At 33.1% G+C, this 23,762-nt stretch overlaps 3 protein-coding genes across 8 annotated transcripts; 2 read left to right on the forward strand and 1 right to left on the reverse strand.

Annotated features, from left to right (window-relative positions):
• On the forward strand, positions 1 to 2,904 carry LOC102627890 (calcium uniporter protein 2, mitochondrial). Its single transcript, XM_006466652.4, has 2 exons — positions 1 to 803; positions 2,258 to 2,904. Exons 1-2 carry the CDS (start codon positions 231 to 233, stop codon positions 2,780 to 2,782), a joined length of 1,098 nt encoding a protein of 365 aa, XP_006466715.1. The 5' UTR covers positions 1 to 230; the 3' UTR covers positions 2,783 to 2,904.
• A 5,914-nt stretch (positions 2,905 to 8,818) lies between these two features.
• Positions 8,819 to 10,031, reverse strand: LOC102627597 (elongation of fatty acids protein 3-like). Its single transcript, XM_006466651.4, has one exon. It carries the CDS (start codon positions 9,869 to 9,871, stop codon positions 9,014 to 9,016), a length of 858 nt encoding a protein of 285 aa, XP_006466714.1. The 5' UTR covers positions 9,872 to 10,031; the 3' UTR covers positions 8,819 to 9,013.
• Positions 10,032 to 15,651: 5,620 nt separating this feature from the next.
• On the forward strand, positions 15,652 to 19,540 carry LOC102626834 (uncharacterized). 6 transcript variants are annotated; one of them, XM_025098839.2, is made up of 4 exons: positions 15,655 to 15,965; positions 16,362 to 17,055; positions 18,972 to 19,060; positions 19,177 to 19,536. In XM_025098839.2, the coding sequence occupies exons 2-4, from the start codon at positions 16,391 to 16,393 to the stop codon at positions 19,188 to 19,190; spliced, it is 768 nt and encodes a 255-aa protein (XP_024954607.1). In that variant the 5' UTR covers positions 15,655 to 15,965; positions 16,362 to 16,390; the 3' UTR covers positions 19,191 to 19,536. The 6 variants fall into 6 exon arrangements, with proteins under 6 accessions (XP_024954603.1, XP_024954601.1, XP_024954607.1 ...); XM_025098835.2 differs by having other exon boundaries at positions 15,652 to 15,965; positions 16,388 to 17,055; positions 18,972 to 19,540; XM_025098833.2 differs by having other exon boundaries at positions 15,654 to 15,965; positions 18,972 to 19,538.
• Positions 19,541 to 23,762: the final 4,222 nt, after the last annotated feature.

A 23,762-nucleotide genomic window follows, 5' to 3' on the forward strand; every position in this document is an offset into this window, starting at 1 on the left:
TCTCGGTTTGTCATTCTTAAAATATCGCGGTAAATTGAATATCAAAATTTTAATCTTCCTCTCGTTTGGGACAGCTATATAATGATTCCAAACAACGCTGAAACCTTCATCGGAAGACAAACGCGTCATTTTTTATGAATTCTTGGAAGCTCTAAAACGCTCGCGCTTTCTCTCTTAATTCTTTTATTTTTTTTTTAATTTCAAATTTCTTTAAAAATTTTTATTCACCAATGGCGTTGAGGAAGACATTAGCTGAACGTCTCTTCAACATAACGAAGACCTCAAGGCGGGCGCTAACCAATTACCGCATTTCGTCCACCGCAGCGGCGGCAAGCCGAATCTCTCAAAACCCGACCCGAAACAATGCTCCGGATCCGGGAGACAACGGCGTATTCCGGAGGTTTCTCCACAAGGCAGCGATGTTCCAACCGACAATCTCGCCGGTCGGGGGCGAGAATCTTATGGAGAAGCTGATAACAATCGATATTGCTAGAGATAGGATCCGACTGGACGGGTTGAGTCCGCCGCCGACGATGAAGGCGGCGGAGAAGGAGAAGGAGAAGGAGAAGGCGGAAGGATTGACGGTGGAGGAGGCGAAGAAGGTGCTTCGGGCGGTGAAGATGGAGATGGTCAAGGATAGGCTGAGGATGATCGAGAGAAATTGGATTCCGTATTCGGAGTTTGTTAGGGTGTGTGAAGAGGCTTGTTCGGATCGAGAACTAGGGTTGCAGTTTGCAAAATCGCTTGATGATGCCGGAAACGTCATCGTTTTGGGAAATGTCGTTTTTCTAAAACCTGAACAGGTAAATTTCGTTTCAATTCTTTTACCCCTTAAATTTTTAATAGTACAAATAAAGTTAATCGAAATGTAATTAATATAATTAGCTGTTATTACTTGATTATTTTTATGACAGCAATGTTTTGTTTACAGATTAAGGTTAAAATTATAGCATGCATCATGCATGGTCATGAAGAAATAGGTTCTGGATTTATGAGTGTTTTTAATTTTTAATAATTTGGGCGATGCTGAGAACTGATATGGGTTTTTGTGGTTATTTTTTTTTGTGTTTTGTGTGTTCTTTCTTCCACAGGTCAGATCTTGAAACAGGGTAGCCCGTTAGAGATGGTAAATTAGGGGCTTGAAGGACCATAGAAGCCCCCTTCTTTGTCCTTTAAATGATCAAATTCAAGATTTTTTTCAAAGTCCCTCTCGGGTTAGGTTTTGGGGTCACGCCCATGCCTTTGCCTGCCTTTCGTGTATGGTTCAACTACACATTTAAAGGATAGAATAAGCTAAATTAATTAAATCAAAGGAGATTTACCTTAAAAGGAGTTAAATAATAAATAAATATATAATTAGCTTTAATGAATAATTTCATGAAATAATTGATTGTATTTTTAGGGCCTTTTCAATGTTATTTTATTCAACTATTGAATAAATCATAACATTTTAAAATTTAAATGGTTATTTTTTAAAAAAAAAAAAGGTATACTTTTTTTTTTCTTAAGTCATTATCAGTATCAATTATGAAATAGATTCTAAAAATTATCTTATTCTATGATTATCTTTTTTAAAAAAATGGTTTAAATAATTTGAATCAACGTTACTGGGGCTGAAAACTGATTGTTGTGTTCTAGTTGTTTTTCTTGTCTTGTGGTCATGTGATGTAATATATATATATATGTATGTATATCTTCAAAACTTTTGTTGGTAACCTCTGGAATTAGGATTAGATGAAGGAAATCAATTAAATGTTAGATGCCTAGATTATTCCTTCTCAGTTTTCATTCAGTGTGAACGGTCTAGCTTCATTTGTTGACGCATCCTGGATGGTCCTTTAACAGTCATGGGTTGGCTACAGCTTTACATAATATTAATATCTCAACCTGTTTGATCCTTGTCCACAAGATAATCTCACCTTGAGTCACATAAATGGGAAATTGTGAATAGACTGATGGACTCCCATTGGGTGGTGGTGGCCTGGTGGACGTCAGCTTCATTTTTCATATTTATATATATATATATATATTCCCTAATTTAAAAAATTTTCTATAGCTCAATTCATTTTCCATTTTAGTTAGTTTTGGAGTCTAGCGGCTGGTCGAGGAAGTGTTTAACGTTTTAGTCCAAATTATTGGTTGGAAAATGCATATTATTAATTCATTTACTTTATACACCATGTATGTAATAGCCCGTAAAAGAAGAAAGCGTTACCCAAAAGTTGTTTTTTTTCCCTTCCCATTTTGCTGATTGCAGGTAACAAAAGCTATCGAGGGTGTAATTCCTCTGCCATCAGCCAATCCAAATCAAAACCACCCAAGAAGAAAAGAATACGAAGAAATGGAGAAACAAAAAGCGGTGATTGACAAAAAAGCGGACGCCCTTGTTCGTCGAGAGCTGTGGTGTGGACTCGGTTACTTTGTAGTACAAACAGCCGCGTTCATGAGATTGACGTTCTGGGAACTCTCGTGGGACGTGATGGAGCCTGTGTGTTTCTTTGTCACATCCTCATCCGTCATTGGCAGCTATCTTTTTTTCCTCAAGACAGCAAAAGAGCCTACTTTTGGAGGGTTCTACAAGAGCAGGTTTAGCACCAAGCAGAAGAAGCTGATGAAACTTCACGATTTTGACGGGGAGAGGTACAATCAGCTGAGGAAGATTTTTTATCCCCACTACTCCCCACCGTCGACAAAAGTTCCTTTCTCCGATACTTATACTGATACTCATACTTCTTCTGATTATGACGAAAATTTGAAGATTAGTGCTTTAGATAGTCATTGATTAGGCAAACACTAATTCGTAAACAAATTGAAAATGTACAATTTTGTTTCATTTGTATGTACACTGATTAACTTATCCTGAAGAGGGCGGCGTTCTTAATGGAGGTACAATTTCAGTCGTAACTCATGATTTAAGCCAGCCATCGGACATCCTCAAATTTCAGTTGATATACGTATATGTGTGTATATATATATTCATGTGATTTCCATGAATAAGTGTCTCTAACTTGCCGTCGATGTCGAATTTAGGAAGAATAAACTTTTGGTTTGTCGTTAGCAGAAATAAAATAAATATATGAATACCAATGCTGTACATACATAATTAAACATTTCTTAATTAGTCCCTCAACTGATAAGTAACGGTCAAAAATGGCAAAAAAAAAAAGGGAAAAAATGTCCAAACCCTCCCAGGTTAGAGCTTCACCAAAAAAATTTTTAAATAAGATTTTATTATTTATTTGAAGAGGTATATCAATATTTAAAGTTTAAAAAGACATTTCAATTAAGATTTTTTAAATAAAAATTGATTTTTTCTCTTTAAATTTAGAGAGTTAATTTTTTTCTCTTCAATTTATATTTTATTATTTTTCAATAAAGAAATAGAGAGAAGTGTTTTAATTGTTATTGATTTTTACTTAAAAAATAATTATTTAATTAAAATAATATTAATTTATTTTTATTTAAAATTTAAAAAATATTATTTTTTATTTTTTTATTTACTACATAAATAAATATTTAAAGAATAAAATTTATAAAGAATTTTAAAAATGCTCTTACCAGTAGGCTCTAGGCAAGCAGTGTTTAACTGAGGAAGGTGCTCGTGGCAAGGCCCAAACCAATGTGTGTTTCCTTGAACTCTGTACAAGGACAGACACATGATGCGCATGGTCAACAAAAGCATGCTGCATTTATTAATTATGAATCATGACGTATGCTGTGATGCGTATGGTTAGGCCGTCCAAGTTGGGTGGTCCTCTTTGAATTTGAAGGGAGAGGGGTACATTTCACATGATCATGTGCCGAGAAATTTTAGAATATATTGAAACTATTACATTAATTATATAATAAATAATATTATTAATATATATATATTAATTAATTAATTAATTAATTGATTAGATTACTTTTGATGTATTTTAAATTAACAGGGTTAAGGTTCGTGTTATTAGTTAAATATCAAACAAGTCCCAGCACTGTCAGCTTGCATGCTGTAAGAAGTGTCCGAAAACTTGATCTTGGTGGGGGAAAAAAAAACCCTGTTACTCAAAAAACCAAATTAATTTAGAATCTCGATTGGGTTTCTGCTACCCACCGACTTAATGCAAATAAAATGCTAACCAAAACCAGTAGAAAAAAAAAAAGGATGTTTTGTTATTTGTGTATATTTTAAGAGCGACTTATCTGACCAACTTGAATTTGAAGTTGCACACAACTCAATCCTCGTGCACTCGCATGTTTGGGTCTTGGCGATAGTCTCCACTTTCCAAGTCCCTTCCGGCCACTGTTCAAGTCTAGATGTAAGGGACGACCAATATTTTATATTTTTATTGGGCGAGCGTGTATGATTATTTATTTTATAAGTATTCATTTGTTTGTGAATTGATTTTGTTTTTTTTTTAAAAAAAAAAAAAACCACCAAAAGGTGGGGGTAAGGCAGAATCTCTACCTGTAATATAAATCAAAAACTGAAATGTATACATAAGAAGGGAGACATAGAGCATGAGCTCCAGAATTGATTTTGTTCGATATGTATCTCTCACCAAATTTGTTTTTGCTCCCAAGAAAACTCACTCTATTATTCTAACTTTTTAACCTTTGGAATGCTTGCATTACTGCCTGGCTGTTGGAAAGAAATAGCTGACTGAAAATATTTGGAAATTGAAACTTTGACCAGATAATCTAGCACCCAACCCAAAAACAAAAAAAAAAAAAAAAAGAAAAGAAAAAGAAGAAGAGAGATTTGTGTTCTGCTAAATGACAGAGCTCTTTGCAGTTTGCAATTAGAGTGGTGCTATTTGGCACAACTCTAATGACTAATATCCTCTCAAAACGCACGCGTGTTTACTTCTGTTTACAGTATCAACCCTAACTAAAATTACCCTCCCTGCACAGTGCACACTTACAGGCAACACAAAGTCGCAAATGAGGTTTGAAAGAAAACACCTCTTGCAGTTACAGCCTTGCATATGTTTTCTTTTACTTCTCAAGAGTTTGATGAGTACGTGAGAAGGGAAAAAAAAAAAAAAAAAAAAAGGGATTGTCTCTTTGCCCGTGGCAACACTAATTAAAATAAATACATGGTATTGATCTAGCAATTGTTCTTGATTATCTATGAAAATGTCAATGTCGCCACTGTGTTGATCCACGGAGGCGTCCAACTCTAAAATAGTAGCCTTTTTGAATAGAAATAATGATGAAGATGAAAAAGTATTAATCTTTTTTTATATTGATTATTTTTATTTTTGAGAATTTAGTGTTTTTGAGTTTTGTAAGGAGAGAACGTATGATGAAGGAAAAAAAAAATTATATATATATATATATCAGCTTCGATGCAAGAGCCGCCGCAAATAAACTGTTTTTGTTCTCATGGATTAGGCCCAAACGTATCAGCATCAATCCTGCCGACAGGCCTGTTATGATTAAACGCACTCCAATTTTTGTTTGGATTGGTTCTGTTAGCACCCTTTTAATTTCCTTTATAAAACCACTTGTATATTTACAACGTCATCCCTAACTAAAATTACAATAAAAAGACAAACAAAGCGCAATGATAGTCACATCAGAATTTTCCAAAACAAAACATCATTGGGAAGATACATGAATCATTAAATGAAATTTCTCTCAACTTATCCAAAAAATATAATAATAATAATAATAATAATAATAATAATAATAATAATAATAATAATAACAACGTAATTCTACACTTAAATTTGAACAGTAACTTTTTATTTTCTAGTGAAGAATTATTATTAAAATTCTTAAAATTTACAGTAGAGCTGGCAAAATTTGACACGACCCGATTACCCGACACGAACACGACATAAATAAATGGATATGGGTCGTCAAATTTAACACGATTATTAAACGGGTCGGGTCCGGGTCAACACGATTTTTTTCTGTGTCGGGTTTGGGTTAAAATTCTTGACCCATTTACCCAATCAATAACCCGATTATATTTTTTATTTTAAAATAATTTACATATTCTTATCATTAAAACTCATATATTAGTAATGATTTTCTTTTTTTATTCTTTAAAAGGGTGAATATAAACACAGTGTTTTATTTATAAAATTTTAAATACATTTAGATCTTCAATAGTGTAAATGTGTAAAAATTGATAGACATCTATATTTTATAATATTGATAGATAATATAATATTATATATATATATATATATATATATATATATATATATATATATAATTAAAACCTCAATAGTGTAAATGAGTAATATATTGGTAGATATGTATATTTTATAATATTGATAAATTATGTATGTATGTATGTATGTATGTATGTATGTATGTACATAGTGTATGTATGATAATGTGTAAATATTTGATGTAATTTTTGTTCAATATATAGATATTAAATAGGTTATTGGGTAACCCGATTATTTTTCCGTGTCGGGTTTGGGTCTCAATATTTTGATACGATTATTAAATGGTTCGGGTTTGGGTCAACTTAAATTTGACACGATACGAAACTGACACGACACGAACACGACCCGATGACCCGTTTTGCCAGCTCTAATTTACAGTAAAAGAATCTATTTGTAAGGAGGCAATATCTGAAAGTTTTTTTAGTGCAGTTTTTAATACTGAGTAAAAGAAATTACCTTTTTCTTTTTCTTTTTTTTTTAACTTTAAAAATGAATTAATAAATATAATAATTTTCTTCGTAGAGAGAGTGCAACAAATTTTGTAACGTTGAATAATTAAGTGTTTTGTAAGTAAAAAGATAAAAGAATTTAAAATTTCCTTTGAAAAACTAATAATGAATTAATAATTAAACAATGCTATGAATTACAGCTTTTTAAGTTATCAAATGTAAAATTAGTATAAAAATCTTAATTGTAATTATCAATTTTGGAGAGGCTTAAAAAGTGCTTTTCTAATATAAATAACTTCAAAAGTCTATTAACTTGAACATTATTAAAAAAAATGAGGTCTTTCTATATATGGACCTTAGCCGACTGACTGATTCACAAATTCTTGAAGCCATCCCTATCTGATTTAATCATAATGTTAAGGATTAATTAGTGTTCCTTGTGATCAATGGACATGCAAATATATAATAACTCATCGCAAACTCATGATTATTAATCAGTTATGCAGTTCTTATTGTCATTATCGAACAGTCCAGTCCATTGGTCCAACCAGTTTTGCCAACGCAAAAGGTTGGACTCAATGAAATTATGACGTGTACGCAGGTTGATGTGACTTGAGATTGAGAAGTGAGAAGCTAGTTACCTTGCCTTAACGGCTTAACCTGCGGTTGGTGACCCAATTTGGATGCTATTTATTGGCTCATATTTGCTCCAAATTTCTCACGAATCATGATTCTTAATCCCGAGTCCTGACTCCTGACTAGGAAGTAAAAACTTATTTGTCAAGAAATACGAGGGAGCTAAAAAGGACTAATAAGAATAATATTATAATTATAGTGGAGTTTGTTAAGTGTCCATTTTCTTGTGTGCTGGTAAATGGTATTATTGACTGTGATACTGATGGCTGATCAATTACCAAAGTTTCTTGACTTCCTCAAAATTCAGCAGCACTCACTCACCCATCACTATGTAAATTGGAAATTGTACATCTTAATCGCCGGGCAGAATGTCAGGGATTATGGGTCTGGGAGTGGTAAATATGGCATAGCAGCAAGCAACAGGCAGCAGCTTAATATGTATGCTTTGTAGTAAAGACACTTGTCATTCTAGAAACTATAAAATACATATTAGAGATACTATGTCAGTCATGCAATAAGTAAATGATATTATGGTATGTATATATTTATCTTGAAAGACCAACGTGTAAGTGGTAATTTTATTAAATTCAATTACGCATATCATACATGCATTAGTGATGTATTCTAAAATTCCTATTTGTCATACACCGTTACCACTTTCCTCTCTCAAATACTTTATTAACTTTTATTTTTGTTTATACACAAGAATGTGAAGTAAGATAGATTTTTTGTTTCTCTCTCTCTCTTTATAAGAATATATTTTTAAATTAATCTCAACTAGATTTTTAAGTTATATTATAAATATATTTATCTATGGTCTCAATACACTCCAATTGTAATATCTTTGCAGATTGTAAATCATTTAAAAAAGATCTTCTCTAATTTACATTTAACGTAACTTACCATCACTAAAAGTAAGGTAAAAATAAGACGTTGACCCCACATAATTCACTTACATATTCCTCAATTTTGTATTATTTTTATTGATTATAAGTAATAACGAATATAAGTTAGAGATTTCTTTTAGAAACAATAGTTTTGTTTTTGCCCGAGGATTTCTCCCCTAACTCACTCCCGCGGACATCAAGCTGATTAACAGTAGTGTTGGTAGGAATGTGGGATGCCAAAAGTTCGTTTGGCATTAAGATCCTCTAGAGCCCCAGAATGATATGCAATTATCACAAATAAGAACTACGTTTATATCAATAATTGGGAAAGATTACTATGCATGATTTCTAATTCTAGAATAGGTAAAAATATTTAATGACGACAAATTAAGGACAGTTATCAAAATTGATCACTCTGCCCACTTCATAAAATGGTAAGAAACCTGAGACTTGCGAGAAGAGAACATGCAGTTCATACGGGTTGATTTTTTATCATGGACCAACAAATTAATCACTCCATGAAGACGACAATCATTAATTGCTTTATACACACACACACACACACACACACATCTATCTATCTATCCATAATTCTTCTATATATTCATTCAGTAATTAGGAGAAAAAAAAAACTAATTACTTAATAACCTACGAACTCGTCTAGAACTAGAGAAATATATATATATATATATATATATATATATATATATAGCCTAAATTTCACACGCACAAACTTTTCAACCATTTACAAGGGAAGTTTCCTAGAGTAGTGAGTAAAGAGAGAGACTTAAAATTTGAGGGAAAAAGAAACAAAAATAAAGTAAAACACGAAAGAGAGTCCAGGACGCACTTATGGAGGTGCTGTGAGAAGCGGTCAAAGCTCCTTTGTGGCTAATTTGGCGAATTTATTCTTTCTCTTGTCCGAAATCATCTTCACATAAAACTTGAGAAACAGCAACAAAATGGCACCATTCAACACAGAATTAAAAACCCAAGCACGGATTCCATTGCAGCCACCATTCTTCATGAAATGAAGCAAAAGCACACCCACATGGCATACTAAGTTGCACCCCATCAAGACCATCTGACAGTTGACGACGAGTGGAAAACACGCGCTCGGCAACCCTATCCCCGTCCAAAACCTGTACCCGTATACCACTGAACCAACCAGCGTCGTGAAAAGTATTGCCAGCACCTGAAACGACTGCGAAAACTCCAGCCACAGAAACGACGTGAACGTTAAGATGGAGTTGTAAAAGAGCTGGAAGAAGACGATTCTACGACGTCGCAGGATTGTGAAGAAAGTACGCAGCATGTGGACGAAGCGGGAGAGGTAGAAGATGTACGACCAGAAGAAGACGCGGCCCGAGGGGCGCGTCCCCAGTGGGAAACAGAGAAGCCACTGGAACGGCGTCGTCTTCGTTCGGCGGAAGAACCATCGGGTTTCGCGGATTTCCGAGGCGGATGAGAGCAGGATGCCGGCGAAGATGGTGGCAGAGATGACGGACATGGAGAGGCTGTGAACGGCGGGGATGGGGCCCAGCGAGACGGACCGGTTACGGCGGAGGAAGAGCGACAAGAGGAAGTGGAGCAAGAGGGCTAGGGTGAGGTACAGGGCTATGGAGGAGAAAAGGAACGACCACGTCGACCCCCATGATTGGGCGTGGCTCCATCGGAAGTTTATGATTGAAGGGTGTTCTGATAGGTAGTAGGTTAAGGTGCTGATCATCATCGTTGGCCGGTCAGGTGATAATGATCGGATGGTGCACCTTGCTTTCTGTTCGATCAGGAGGTCATTTTGGTAAATACGGATGTTTTTTTAAGAAAGCAAAATAAGAGGTGGGGAGCGACACGGGACAATGGGAGATTAAAATAGCAGGCAGGAGGGACGTGAATGACCTGACTGGTTGGCATCAAGACTTGGAAAATCAGTTGTGCCAACACGTGGAGCAATATTATTTCATGCACGCGTGCCTCGAATATAATTCGCACGTTTGGTTTAGTCTTAAGAATTTATTTCAGATGGATTAAATTAACACGAATGACAACATGCAGTCTATGTCTATGATACAGTAATTTTCAGTTGTAAAGCATTGGATTATATATATATAAAAGTAGTGCGACACATTCTAAATTTTTTTTCTCAAAAAGTTATCCCAAATGATATGTTATTAATTGAGTGGTTGATAATTCTTTACAAGATTTAAGTGAATTAATTGTATTATCTCACCAACCAATTGATAAATGACACATCATTTGGGATAACTTTTTGAGATACATATAATTATCTCTTAACTTGTGTATGACTATAATTTTAATATGGTCATGAATCTTTGATTGGTCCGGAGTCTTAAAACTTTCAAAGTTCAGAAAAGTTATTAAATTATATAGTTTAATAGTGTAATAAATAACATTATACAATTAAATTATATCACTTAAAAGGTTTTTTTAATTCTAATAAAATTCAGGATCGTAGACGACTATACCAATACTCTAGATATACAAACAATAATTATTATTATTATTATCTAACGAGAACATTCTTACTTTAATAAGAAGATGTCCTCAATAAAGAAAGATTATATATATATATATATATATATATATATATATTGTGATCTCTACAACTAATTCCTAATTTCTAATTCCTAGATCATAAGCACAAAATCGGAAGGATATGTCCGTAAGAAATTAAATTAAAGAGTTGGCTGGTTGGGTCATTGCAATGATGCGGAGGACACGCATGGGCGGTGCCCGTACCTGCAAGAGAGACGTACCGTTACCCCATCCTATTAATGCTTACATTTCAACCCGTAAGATTCCATTTTTGCTGTCTCAACAAGTAATGCATACATTTAAATTACTTTTTTTTCCCCCTTTTTATAAACATCCACTTACCACCTAATGTTATAGGCTTTATTGAAAATATATCTTCTTTTTTTTCTTTTTTTTTTGGCTTTTGCAGCTTTCCACTTAAAGTTTGCAAAGTGGATCATTTTTTTCATTTTATATTAATACTATTAGATGATTTAACAAAATATTGACAAAATAACTATTTTGCTCAGGATTGTAAAAATATTATTTATTAGTTTTTATTTCAGATACTTTCATAATGTATTGCTATTTTGGATTAATGACCCAAATTATAAACTTTAAGTTCTTCATAACTGATTTTATGTTGTTACTTTTTTGTGATAGGAACAAACTATAATATACCAAGTTTTTCATTATTGGTTATATGGTTGTTTTGAATGTATTTTGGATAATTATGATTGCTTCCGTTGGTGATTTATTATTGTTGAAGATTTGTTATTGTTGTTGAAAATATATTATTCAGGATGAATTATATGAGTAGGGATTCTTAGTTTATATTGCAAATATGTTATAAATAAGTTAGGGTGTTTATTTTGATGATTCTATATTAAATTAGCAGGTTTGATGAGTTTATATGACTAATTTTGTAATTTATTATTGGTTCCCACAGCTCTACAATTAAATGATTTTTTTACATTCAAGAGTAAAAAATTATTTTTTTAATATTTTGTTAAATCATCTTATATTGTTAATGAAAAAGCAACAAAATAATATACTTTATAAACTTTAGCTGAATAACTATTAAAAAAAATTCTCATATTTTTTATGAAATGCAAAACTTATTGATGGATATTTTTGACATTTCCTTTTTGGGGACAGGATATTTATGTTTTTAAGGCCGAGACAGGTATGCGCGACCAATTCGAATACTAGTGAACTCGTTTGATTTGATGTGATCTGAAGTGACAACAGCAGCTTCCTCCATTGGAGATTTGGAGGTCGTCGATGCCATTATATGATTTTTTCTCAAAGTCATATAAGATGTTTATTGTACTAAAAAATAATAATAACATTATAAACAATTATGTCCATATCCTACCAATTTACATTTGTTTTATTTAACGTGGATATTTTTTTTAACATGGGTCTACTAAGATTAGTGTCATTTTTAAAAAAATTTTAAGCTATTTATTTGATGAAAAATACAATGAATTTACTAATCAGTAATCAGAATAAATTGGAATTAGAATAGACTAAAATTAAAATATGTTAAAATTAAAAATGAAAATGAAAATCATAATAAATTATTTTCTTTATCTATAAAAATTAAAATTAAAATAAGTTGTATTATCATTTGTAATCAGAATGAGTTTTTATAAGTTATTAAAATATTCTTTTAGTTTATTATTATCATTATTTTTATTAATTATTATAATTATTATTATTTAAGAGAATTATCGTTAATCATAATAATAGATGTTATTGTTATTATTGTCGTCGTCATCGTCGTCGTGGTTATCACCATCACCATTATTATTATTTTCTCTTTTTTTTGTCTTTTCTTTTTGTCTTATTCTTCATTACTTCTTCTCTTTTCATTTATTTTTATTTTTCTTTTCTTTATTGTTTCGTATTCTTCCTTTATTCCTTTTTTCTTTTATTCATATATATATATATTTTTTTCTCTTCTTTATCTATTCTTCTTCTTCCTCCTCTATTCTTCATCATCAAAGCAACAAGTGAAAGATACATACAATGCTGGGCGATGATTGATGACGTGATTCCAACATGCCGCGTGACAAGATCTCAATTTTGGTTGCTGTGACTTTCAATTTTTATTTTATTTTTTATTTTGTATTATTTAAAAAGAGGATAAAGTTGTAATAACACAATTTAAGTGAGGGTGTTTTAGAGAGCTCTGGGAATGTAAGCCTGATTCCCAAGCTCAAATTCTCAATTTAGTGTGGAGCTCGCCAAAATGAATCTCTTTCCCTTTTTTATTTCAACAAGTAAACATATATTTGATTCCAATTTTAAATTTTGATTCCCCAATCTAAGAAGTAAACGCACCGTTAAACTCATGACTCTTTGTGAGTTAAGTTTCGATGTTAACTTGAAGTTCATTAGAAGAGATCGAGTACTCCAAACGAGCCTGGTTATTGTAATTACGACATGAATAGGGCCATTATTTTTAATTTAACTTGTACAATTATTCAAAAAAGAAAAAACGATTTGAACAAAACATAAAATGCATCTAGCTTAATTAATCTAAATTTGATTTCAGGCATCAATAAAACAAAGCGAACGCCACGCATGCAATCAGTACCCGCGTAAAAACAAAAGGGGAAATTAAGATGTCATTAAGAAATATAATTAAGAGGTTGTCATTGCCTCTTCAAGTTTCAACTCTCTTTATTTTAGAAAGAGGTCGGTGAGAAGAGTTTATCTATATTACGTTAGTAATATTTGGTATTATATCCTCTAATAATATAATTTGGGATATGTCACCTTTGTTTCCCCTGCCCGGTTATGTCATTACGACTCCGGGTAATCCTCGCACCAGCCGGCCCAGACCAGTAACTTGTTGTGAGTAGGGGCATCGAGATAGAGGGAAAGAAACCTTATTGATAGATATTTTAATTTTTTATCCTAAATTTGATGGTCTATATCTCCTTCCAATTACATGCATCAATAGTATTTTTAGTTTACCCGAGTCATTGCTATTTGTGTAAAGAATAAACTCAAAGGTAAGAGAGTTTTTTTTTTTTAATTACTCCCCTGAAATCCTTCTAAATCAATCCAATATTATTTTATTCAAGTCCTCGCAACTGAAATTTAAGCTAGTAAATATGTTTACACAATCATAAAAAGACGATAATATCCCTATTTCTCACATTTGTTTTAAAGTTTATTTTATCTTCATTAATTAATTTTATATATATATATATATTTCCAGGTTAGAAATCTAATTGTCTATTCAATGATTAGCATGTCAAATTATTAGTGGGACAAGTTTGCTGTGGATCCGCAACCGCTTAATTATAATTATCATAATGATATGACTATATTGGAGTAGATTCACGGTGAAGCACGAATCTCAGCCACACACGTAAAGTGATAAATAATAAAAAAACTCATTATAATTTTGATCATGTAGTTATGAAGGGGTGCTCTATCTTAGAGCAACTTCAACATAACCAAACTCTTATCATAAAGTATGAGGCTGCTATATTTATATATGTGTTTTTTGATACATTTGTAAAATGTGCTAAACGGGAACGTAAAAAACAAATATGGGCATTCAGATTGACGGTGCAATTTAAAAGAAAAAAGAAAAAGAAGCCAATCAGTGAAAAACATTGTGATTACGACAGCCGGTGGAGATAACTTTGGGGAGACTTGTTGGACTGGGTTCGGTGGCCTTTGAAAAGGACTTTATAGTTTACATGGCCCCATTATTAATTACATATTATTCGCATTGTTGTTGTCTACAGGTACGTGAAATTAAGTGAAGTGAGCATGACAGGGGCATTATACATACACGGAATCCTTTTAATTATTTTGCAATCAAATCAACTCGCAAAGGCAGTTGTCTTGATCGGCCATTAATTATTATGATCGCAACTTTGCTAGTTACTTTCAAAGTCTCAAGGAGCAAAGGGCCATGCATCTATGACTGAGGACTGATCGCATTTTCAACGTTTAGCTTTTACTTATCAAGTTGATTACAAAAATTAACCCCACCACAAACACGTGACACAACATGATTCTAACGTTCTTTGTGTGTTAAACTGATCTTGTTAAACACCAATCGTATGACAAAGAGTTATTATTATTATTTTTTTAAAAAAAGATAATAATAATAATAATAATAATTAATAATAAATTTTGGACAAGAGAACAGGAATGACAAGTTACCTACCAGAGCCGAGCAAAATTCAAGTGCTTTACGCCATACGCAACGTGTCTTTAAATCCTAAAACTTCCAACTAAATTCTAAAGAAAAATGTAAAAAAGAAAAAAGAAAAAAATTGTGTAACCGGACTGGTGGTGCAGCAGGGTGAAGGAGAAGTGGCATGCAGAAAGCAGAGGCAGTACACTTTCCTTTTTAAGTATGTTATCTGAAAGTGAAAGGGGTTCTTAGCTTTTTGCAAACAAAAGAGAGTGAAGTTAGTACCTGACACCTTTTAAAACTCTTATGAAATCTCATTTATTATTATACATGTATGTAACTCTTATTTTAATGAAAATTATAGAAAAAAGGACAAAAATTGGTTGCATTAGAGTTTAATTAAACGTTAAACAAAATTTTCTGTAATAAAAATATGATCATTATATAATTTGTTATTTTATTGCTTCAAAATTATTTTGATTTTAAAATAGTTATTTTTTTTTTATACGGATTTTAAAATAGTGACTTAAATCATCTAAAGAAGGAAGGGTTCATAAATTTAATTAAATTCATATGTTGTGGTAAGCAAAACTCAATAAAAGGGCAAAAAAATAATAAGTCGTTCGGTTCGACCCAAAACTGAGTGAGCCCAATTACTATCGGCCCACCAAATCAGTATCATCTTCTTGTTGAATGTTGAGCCTTAAGGCGCTAAATAAGTGGGCAAGTTATTTATTAATGATAAATAAATAAATAAATAAATAAATAAATTTATATAGATCGGACGGTGAGGGAAAAAGAGAAAAACCCATTAGATCTGTGTGGGTTCTATCTAAGAAGAATACGACACGATCCCATGGAGCATAGATCACGACCGACCAAGTCAAAACAACAGATCCAGCAAGGACTCTCAAATTAAAGAATTAAAGTGACAAAATTGAAAAAATTAAAATTAAAATAAACGAAAGGGTTGGTAAATCCGAACACCCTCGAATCTTCCAGGGCAGCAGTATTATTATTATTATTATTAATCAAATTGCAGGCGGTTCGGGTTTTGTCATTTATCCAATATCACCTGTCTTTCGTTCTCTCATTTGAGACTAGCCGATCAATCTAATTGGTGAGTTTCAATTACCTAACCTTTACAATTTTGTATTATCATTTGGCCTTTTTTTATTTTCCCCTGTGTCGCTTCCATTGAATTCAAGATTTTTTTTATTTTAAATGAATTCTAATCCTGGATTCGTGTAGAATTCTTAAAACTGATGTCCTTGTCAATCAATTTTCAAATAGTTTTAATTCAGGTTTAGGGTTAAGTGATGGGTGATTTTGTTTGATTTTCCAGCATTAGTTAACTGAATCAGGTTGATGAATTTCATGTCACAACACTTACTCAAAACTTGGTTTTTTGAGATAACCTAGTTTATTTGTTTGCCGCGGACCTAGTCTTATTGTGGGATTGTTCTGCATTCTGACTTGTTCCGGACTTTTAATTTAATTATCTGCGTGATTATAGGAAGTTGCATTTACTCTTGATTTTAGGAGATGGCTAGTGGTTTTTCGGAATCAACAAGTGTGCCGTCTCAAAACCCATCTTGCGTAGGCAATAGTGCCAATGATGCTGGTGGTTTTGAATGCAATATCTGCTTTGAATTAGCTCAAGACCCAATTGTTACTCTTTGTGGCCACCTCTTTTGCTGGCCTTGCCTATACAGATGGCTGCACCATCACTCTCATTCACAGGAATGCCCCGTGTGCAAGGCTGTTGTCCAAGAGGAGAAATTGGTTCCTCTTTATGGTAGGGGCAAAACCCAGACTGACCCACGATCAAAATCCTATCCGGGCATTGATATTCCTAGTCGTCCCGCAGGGCAAAGACCCGAGACAGCTCCGCCTCCGGAAGCGAGTTACTTTCCCAACTTGGGATTTGGATTAATGGGAGGATTGATGCCGATGGCGACTGCAAGGATTGGTAACTTTACCATGGGTTTTGGTGGTCTTTTCCCTTCATTGTTTAATATTCAGTTTCATGGGTTCCCTGATGCCACAGTTTATGGAACCACCTCTGGTTTTCCCAATGGCTTTAGTGCTTTTCATGGTGGTCATGTTCATGGATTTCCTCAGCCAAGTCGAGGGCAGCAGGCCGACAATGTTTTGAAGAATCTTCTTCTGTTGATTGGCCTCTTTGTGATCCTTGCTCTGCTTTTTTGGTAAATAAATTTTTTGATTGAACTCAATGTCATATTGGTTGTTTTGACTGTCTGTAAATACTTTAGCTGGTGACTAGTTTTGTGTTTGCGAAAAAATTATTTATAAGAAACTATGTGTTGGCGCACATTTGCATTTGTGTTAATTTTGGAAGCCTTCTTTCTTAACGTAAGGAGATTCATCTTTATGATTTTTTTGTATTAGTTTTTTTAAAATTTAATGTGTTGTGTTCATTTGCAGTCGATATATATATATGAGTTTAGAAACTGAATCATGTAAAGGATGATAAGAATATTTCACATTATTGACACAAGAGTCATATATGAATTTGTAATCTCCCTTTCTTTTCTTCTTAAATTTGTTTTTAAGGTTAGTTCTTGTAATTTAAAAAAAGATAACCATAAGAAAATTTTGCTTGCAAAAAGTGTTGTAGACTGACTTCTCTTCTGTTTTGCCTATTTTCACAATTTTGACGTTGGGATAAGGATTGGGAAAAATTTGTGTGTATGGCACGTTCGTTAGCTAAGTTTGGCTAGGCTTGTTACTTGGTTTAGATGGTTTGGATAAAGCCAAGGGTCTATTGCCTATTTGTTATATACTGATTGACTGGGCTGTGTTTGAAATTGGATGATGGAGTGAACTGCCATCATCTTGTAACCTATGAGCTATTACATAAAATTTCTTTCTCTTCTTTTATGTTTATGGCAGATGTGAACAGAATTCAGCATCACTGGCCCTAGTGTTAGTCCTAACTAGTGGTAGATCTTTTCCGTTTCAGTTATGATATGAGGATTTGTTTCCTTTTCACATGTCGCCAGAGTTATAACACAGACTGAAAAGTTCAAAAAAATGATAATAAAGAGAAGAGTTATCCATAGAAGCCTTGGATATATTAGGTGGGAACACTTGGATTTCAATTCTGTGAAGGTGTACTTGCTAGGTTTTGTTAGTTTAAAAAAGTTGATGGCTTTTGCCAGAAGTCATTTTCTTTGGATTTAGATTTTTCCTCAGATCCAACATATTTGGTTTGAACTGGCATTAATGCGACGCTTCATTCACTAGACGGCTGGTTTCAAGCTCTGTGGTACATGTAGTTGGAACTTTGAACACATCAAATGGAAAATGTTGGTTTCATGTAGAGATGTATTTCTTCACATCCCAGTGAATAGTGATAATTTTTTTGGGTATCATGATGTAGACTGTTTGATGTTTGAAATTAGGTGCCATGGCCCGGTAAGTATGCTAAATAATCCATCTCTTGCATAAGTTAATTTACAGTTCTATTTACTTTCAATAGTTTGTTTGGCTTTGGCCGATCGTGAAATTGTTTTCCCCTTGTTCAGTTGGGAAGAATTCTGGCTGTATAACATTTGGTTTTTCCTGTCTAGGCATGAGGCGTCTGTCTTAGCTTTGTTCTGCGTCGTCTAATATGGGGGACATAGTGATGCAGAACGCAATTGATTGTGACATCAATTATGAACCTGAACACTCAGCCCAATTGACAACAGACTTGACCGTATGCCTGTTTTAATATCTATTTTGGCCCAAGAGTATTTACTGTTAAAATGAAGAGTGGCTTGGTTTGAGTTGAGCACCCAATGATTGACGGTGAAGCAATGTGCCGTGTTATCGGCAATCTTGAATGTGGCTTCTGATTTTCTTTCGTGCAAGGGCTTAGTAAAATTATCATCGTTCAGAAACACATATTTTATTTAATGTGCACATAATTAATCCGCCTTTGCTGTTTTCCCATGGAAGCAAAAGCAATAAGCTTATTAGCGACTAGTAGATATCATATTAAACATTAATAACTAGTTTGATGTTGTGTTAGAACATTAGTTAGAATTCCAAAATTGAAATTTCTGATATTTTGTTTCTTCAACGATTTGTATGAACTCTGATAATCATTAAGCAATAGGACGGCGGTGACGAGCAAGCAAATTGTAGGAGTATCTTGCTGGCTCTTCACCGACCTAAAAAGAGGTGGGGATTGGCGAGGGAACAACGGTGAGCCTCTGCTGCTGTTTGCGTATCTTCTTCTTTTTGGTTCTTTTGACAGCAAATTTTTTTATTAATTTGACATCATCACATGGATTTGTGGACACACTCATTGGGGATTAAAGAATGGAAAATGTAAAGAATCTCGTCTCTATGTAATGAAAGTGATTATGAGTTATGACATTTGAGTGTGAAAGCGGTCTCCGCTATGAAAAGTCGTTGGGAGTTCACTGGTGGTGGCCGGAACAAGAAGAAAGGCGCATAACATGGGTACGGATTTGAAAGGAGCCCGATAAGTGATAATGATACATGCTATGGCCCCAACAACAAACAAAATTCTTCCCCCACATTTCTAAAAGTTCCAACTCAACTGTAGCACCTATTTAATATTTCTCCTGTATGTATATTATGACATTGAATTGCTGCCCATTTGTTTTCGTTGCCCGTGGCAGGCCAATTAATCTGATAAAGCAATCCCACCCACCAAATGGGTCTACAAAAGCAGAGTACACAGTACTCAAGTTTCTTTTGGTATAATATTTTAAGTAAGTTGATTTCATTAGTAGAGCTGTTGTAACTAATATATTAAAAGTAAGTTTTACTAAAAAAAATAATTTAGTTGTTTAATTGTTAATAAGAATTTTTAATTAAAAATTATAAAATACTCTAATAGATAAATTTTAAAAAAATTATATTATGAAAGAATTGAAATAAGATTGTTAAATAGGTTATTTTAATATTTTAAAAATTTTAGCATTTAAGAAAAAAAAATTAACCTCGACTCCCATTTGAGTTTTGCTAATAAAGGCAATCTTTAGAATCTCTACTCAGAAAATAACAAAACAACAAAAAAAATTAAAAAAAGAAAAAGAAAAAACTTACGCAATTAAATTAGTATTCATAACCGTTAAATGTGTCATACCAAACAAGCATTTATTTAAACCATTTTCTCTTTATCTGTCAAAACTCCTGGGCCTAAACGTTTGGTCGCCTTTGGTTGATCTTTGAGAAAAGAGAAGAATGTTGCAGTTCATTTCATGCAATAGCCAATAGATGACTTAAGTTTTAAGGCATAGGCATTAAATAAGATTGTGTGAAATCGAAATCAGATGAGCTAAAGATAGCAGCCAGCAGGGATACAGGCTCTAGTTTCTTTGGGAGAGGACAGAAGAAGAAGAAGATGTATGATATTTAACTGATGGTATAAATTCCTATCTATGTAGTATGACCAAACCTAATTTCAATTTTCAGTGCAGGATTTGCTGATGAGGTCAAAATGCAGAATACTTATATGCTTAAATCTAACTTTTAAAAACCTATTAATTATTTTCAATGCAAGGTCTTTGCTACCATGAAAATTAAGACGGCCTTGTCTCTTTTCACATCATCAGAAGAAGCTTTTGTCCCTTAAAGTTCTCAGCTTTTGAAAGTCGATTTATAAAGAAAACAGTGTAATTAGAGCTAGAAAGTCTTCGATGCATTCCGGTAATGATTGCAATGTCAATGTAAATGTAGGGAAAATACGAAGCAACTCCAAAACCAAAGGAGTATCATCAATTAGACAGATTCAGATGGTGGGGCAGAATTCTTTGGCTCGGTTTGCCAAAAAACAAAACTTGTACCGATGAGAAAACAGGTACCGAGACTTTATGCGACTAAGCTTAAACGTTAAAAATGCCTTGATTGCTGTCCATGTGGCCCGGCCTCTGCAATAATACTGTGTGTCATCCTTTTTTCTTTTGTTATGCTCCACCCCTGTTACTCTTGTCGAGTTTGGTTGTAAATTGCATAAATTATTATAACCTTGATACAACTTGAATGGACCCTACGCAAACGCATTCAATATTTTTACGAGTTCTTGCGGTTAATTAGGAATCATTTCACATCACGATTACGGGTTAAATAGATTTGAGTTAAAAAAAAAAAATTGACAAACATAATAAATGGATCAAATTTGCATCACTTACTTAGTGTTTGTGTGAAATACTTATTGATTTGTTAATTCATTTATGGATATATAGTAAGGGTTTCGGAGCTTCAAATATAAAAATATGTTGGAATTTTTTTTTTCTTAGGATGATATATTTGTGATTGTTTTTGTTGTTTATTATTAATATTTTATATGTAGATGAGTTTTATTATTCAGGACTGTTTAATTAAACCTTTAATTGATATTGCATATAATTTTTAAATTAAATTAAGCTTAAAATAAAATTTAAACAAATCGAATTTGGGTCATTTCCTATTGAACAAGTCTAAACGAATCAAATCACGTTAAGGTTGAATCCATATTTTAATATTAATTCTAACATGATTAATAAATGGATCAAATTCTTGAAATACAAAATTTAACACTATTCTTTTAATAATGATATGAATTCATGCATCAACCTATTTAGGTGACATTGGACTGGGGTTGCCATTTTCTTTTAGAAAGGATGAAAAAAATAAAATGACATGCTTAGGTGACGTTCAAGATACTAATCATACAGTCATACATACATACATACATGTATACACTACACATACGCCTATTTTGTGCAAACAGACGACACTGCGGCAATCAGCTTACATATTTGAGCTGACTTCTTTCCCGCCCTCGACCAAATTCGGGTGTCGGTGACAGAGTGTAGGGTCATCCATGATTGATTGATGAACATTCAACCACACAGAAGAACAGTTATTTTAATTTTTTTTTTTTTGTGGTCAAATTTTTTGTCAAATAGTTGATAAAAGCGGCCCAAAAACGTGATTGCGGGTCAAAGGTGGCGTATGTGGAGCTCGCCATTTGCCATTTTGCTTTCACGAAAAAAGATAAGAAAACAAGAGAGGAAATTAAAGTGAAGGCCCCTTATAATTGGGATGTTTTCTGGGGGGCTTGTCCATGTGTGGCACATGCTTCTGGCCATAAAAAAAATGTACTTCTATTAAACCCTAATAACGGAGCAAGCATTTCTCCACCCTGTTCACGTTGTGTGTGCATATATAGTCAAGAACTTATTAACGAGCATGTGATGTGCACATGCCATATTCAATTATGCGGTTGAGCTTGTATTTTTGCTAAATGGAAACTACCATTTCTATCTGGCAAGACATTGAATTAAAAAGAAAAAATGGTCATAATATGCAGATATCTTTTTTGCATAGACACATATCCTGCATGTCTAATCTTTCCTTCTTTTGTCTTCAGATTGAAAGTCATTTTCTGCTTAAAGCTTGGTAATGAATTAAAGTGTTATTAGATCACATGGAAAACAAAGGAGAGAAGTTAAATGTAGCTTTAAAATTAAGCACTCACAACTAATTTTAAGCTTCCCTTCCCCGTCTTTATCAAAATTCCGGACAAATCTTTACTCTTTGTCCATGCATTAACAATCTTTGTTGCAGGTGGCACCAATGTATCAATCCCAGCTTTGTCATTCATCCCCGATAATTAAGTCATTTGGCAGATGGGGCCCAACTTTAAGGTGATGTGGCCTATACTCTTAACGTAATTTTTGGGGATTAATAAATTGATGAACTGCCCTGTCATGAGAAATGGTTGGTCAAAGGAAGAGCTTTGTATTAAATGCTGAATTTACGCAACATGTTCTTTTAAAATTGTTCATTAATCTCCAAACCCGACTGAGAGTAAGAGATTGGGAGCCTTAAATTGTTTGCTTCTATATATATATATATATATATATATAAGAACGGAACAGGGTCTCTCATTTTTGGAAAGATTCGTGAAGTATAATCAATGACCTGATCACCCAACTAGAAAATAAATGACTATGATCCAATCTTACAGGTGATGATATAATGATAGTTAGGGAAAAGAAAGTCCTCGATAAAGATAAAATTTGCTAGATGATGAAACTGATGGTGATGATGTGGTTGTGGTGGGAAGTCGATAGTATTGATTTTGAAAAAAAAAATTGTTCTTGACTTATTTGTGTAATTGATAGGCTTTTGGTAGAGTGGAAGAGTATTTTTATCTCATAATTTGAGCCTCTATAAAAGTATTATTGGGATTAGTTATAGTCTTCTCTCTAAAAAAATGTGAGTTAAGTAGATACTCCTATATTAAGGAGGATAAAAAATCTAGACAGATTTTCAGAAAATTAATGTATACTAGTTTCAATAGTATAATCTACGGTAATATCAATAATTGTTCTATATATCAATATTTAAAAAAAAAAACTTCTTTGTGTAAATGTATAAGATTATTTAGAGCGTACATGCTAAGTCACAATATGTACATAATCTTTCATAGATAATCAATATGGGTAGAGTTTTTAATTTATTGTTTTCTAACTATTCTATGTAGGATTAGCATTAGATAATGACTGACTCTATAGATACTTCTAACAATATTTTGAAATTAATTTCAATTTAAAATATTAGTATCGGGTTAGATTCGGTTAGAGAATTAATAATTATAGTGCCATGAGTCGTATTAAATGTGTACAAATATTTGATAAAATTTCAACACTAGCTATTGTTCTATTTTGATAATTAAAAAAAAAAAATAGAGGAAAGGAAACAAAATGTCTTGGGATCTCCTAGTTACTGCCAATAAGTGAAACTTTGCATGGAGAATCACGGAAGTTTGGATTTTTTGGTTGGTACACGTTGCATATCCAACTAGTCCAAGTTTCCAACCACCAACATAAGGCATCCTTTTTACATTTGATCAAAAGCCATCCCTTCTTACAGAAACTTTCACTAT

Source organism: Citrus sinensis, chromosome 7, assembly GCF_022201045.2.
Source record: "Citrus sinensis cultivar Valencia sweet orange chromosome 7, DVS_A1.0, whole genome shotgun sequence".
NCBI lineage: Eukaryota > Viridiplantae > Streptophyta > Magnoliopsida > Sapindales > Rutaceae > Citrus > Citrus sinensis.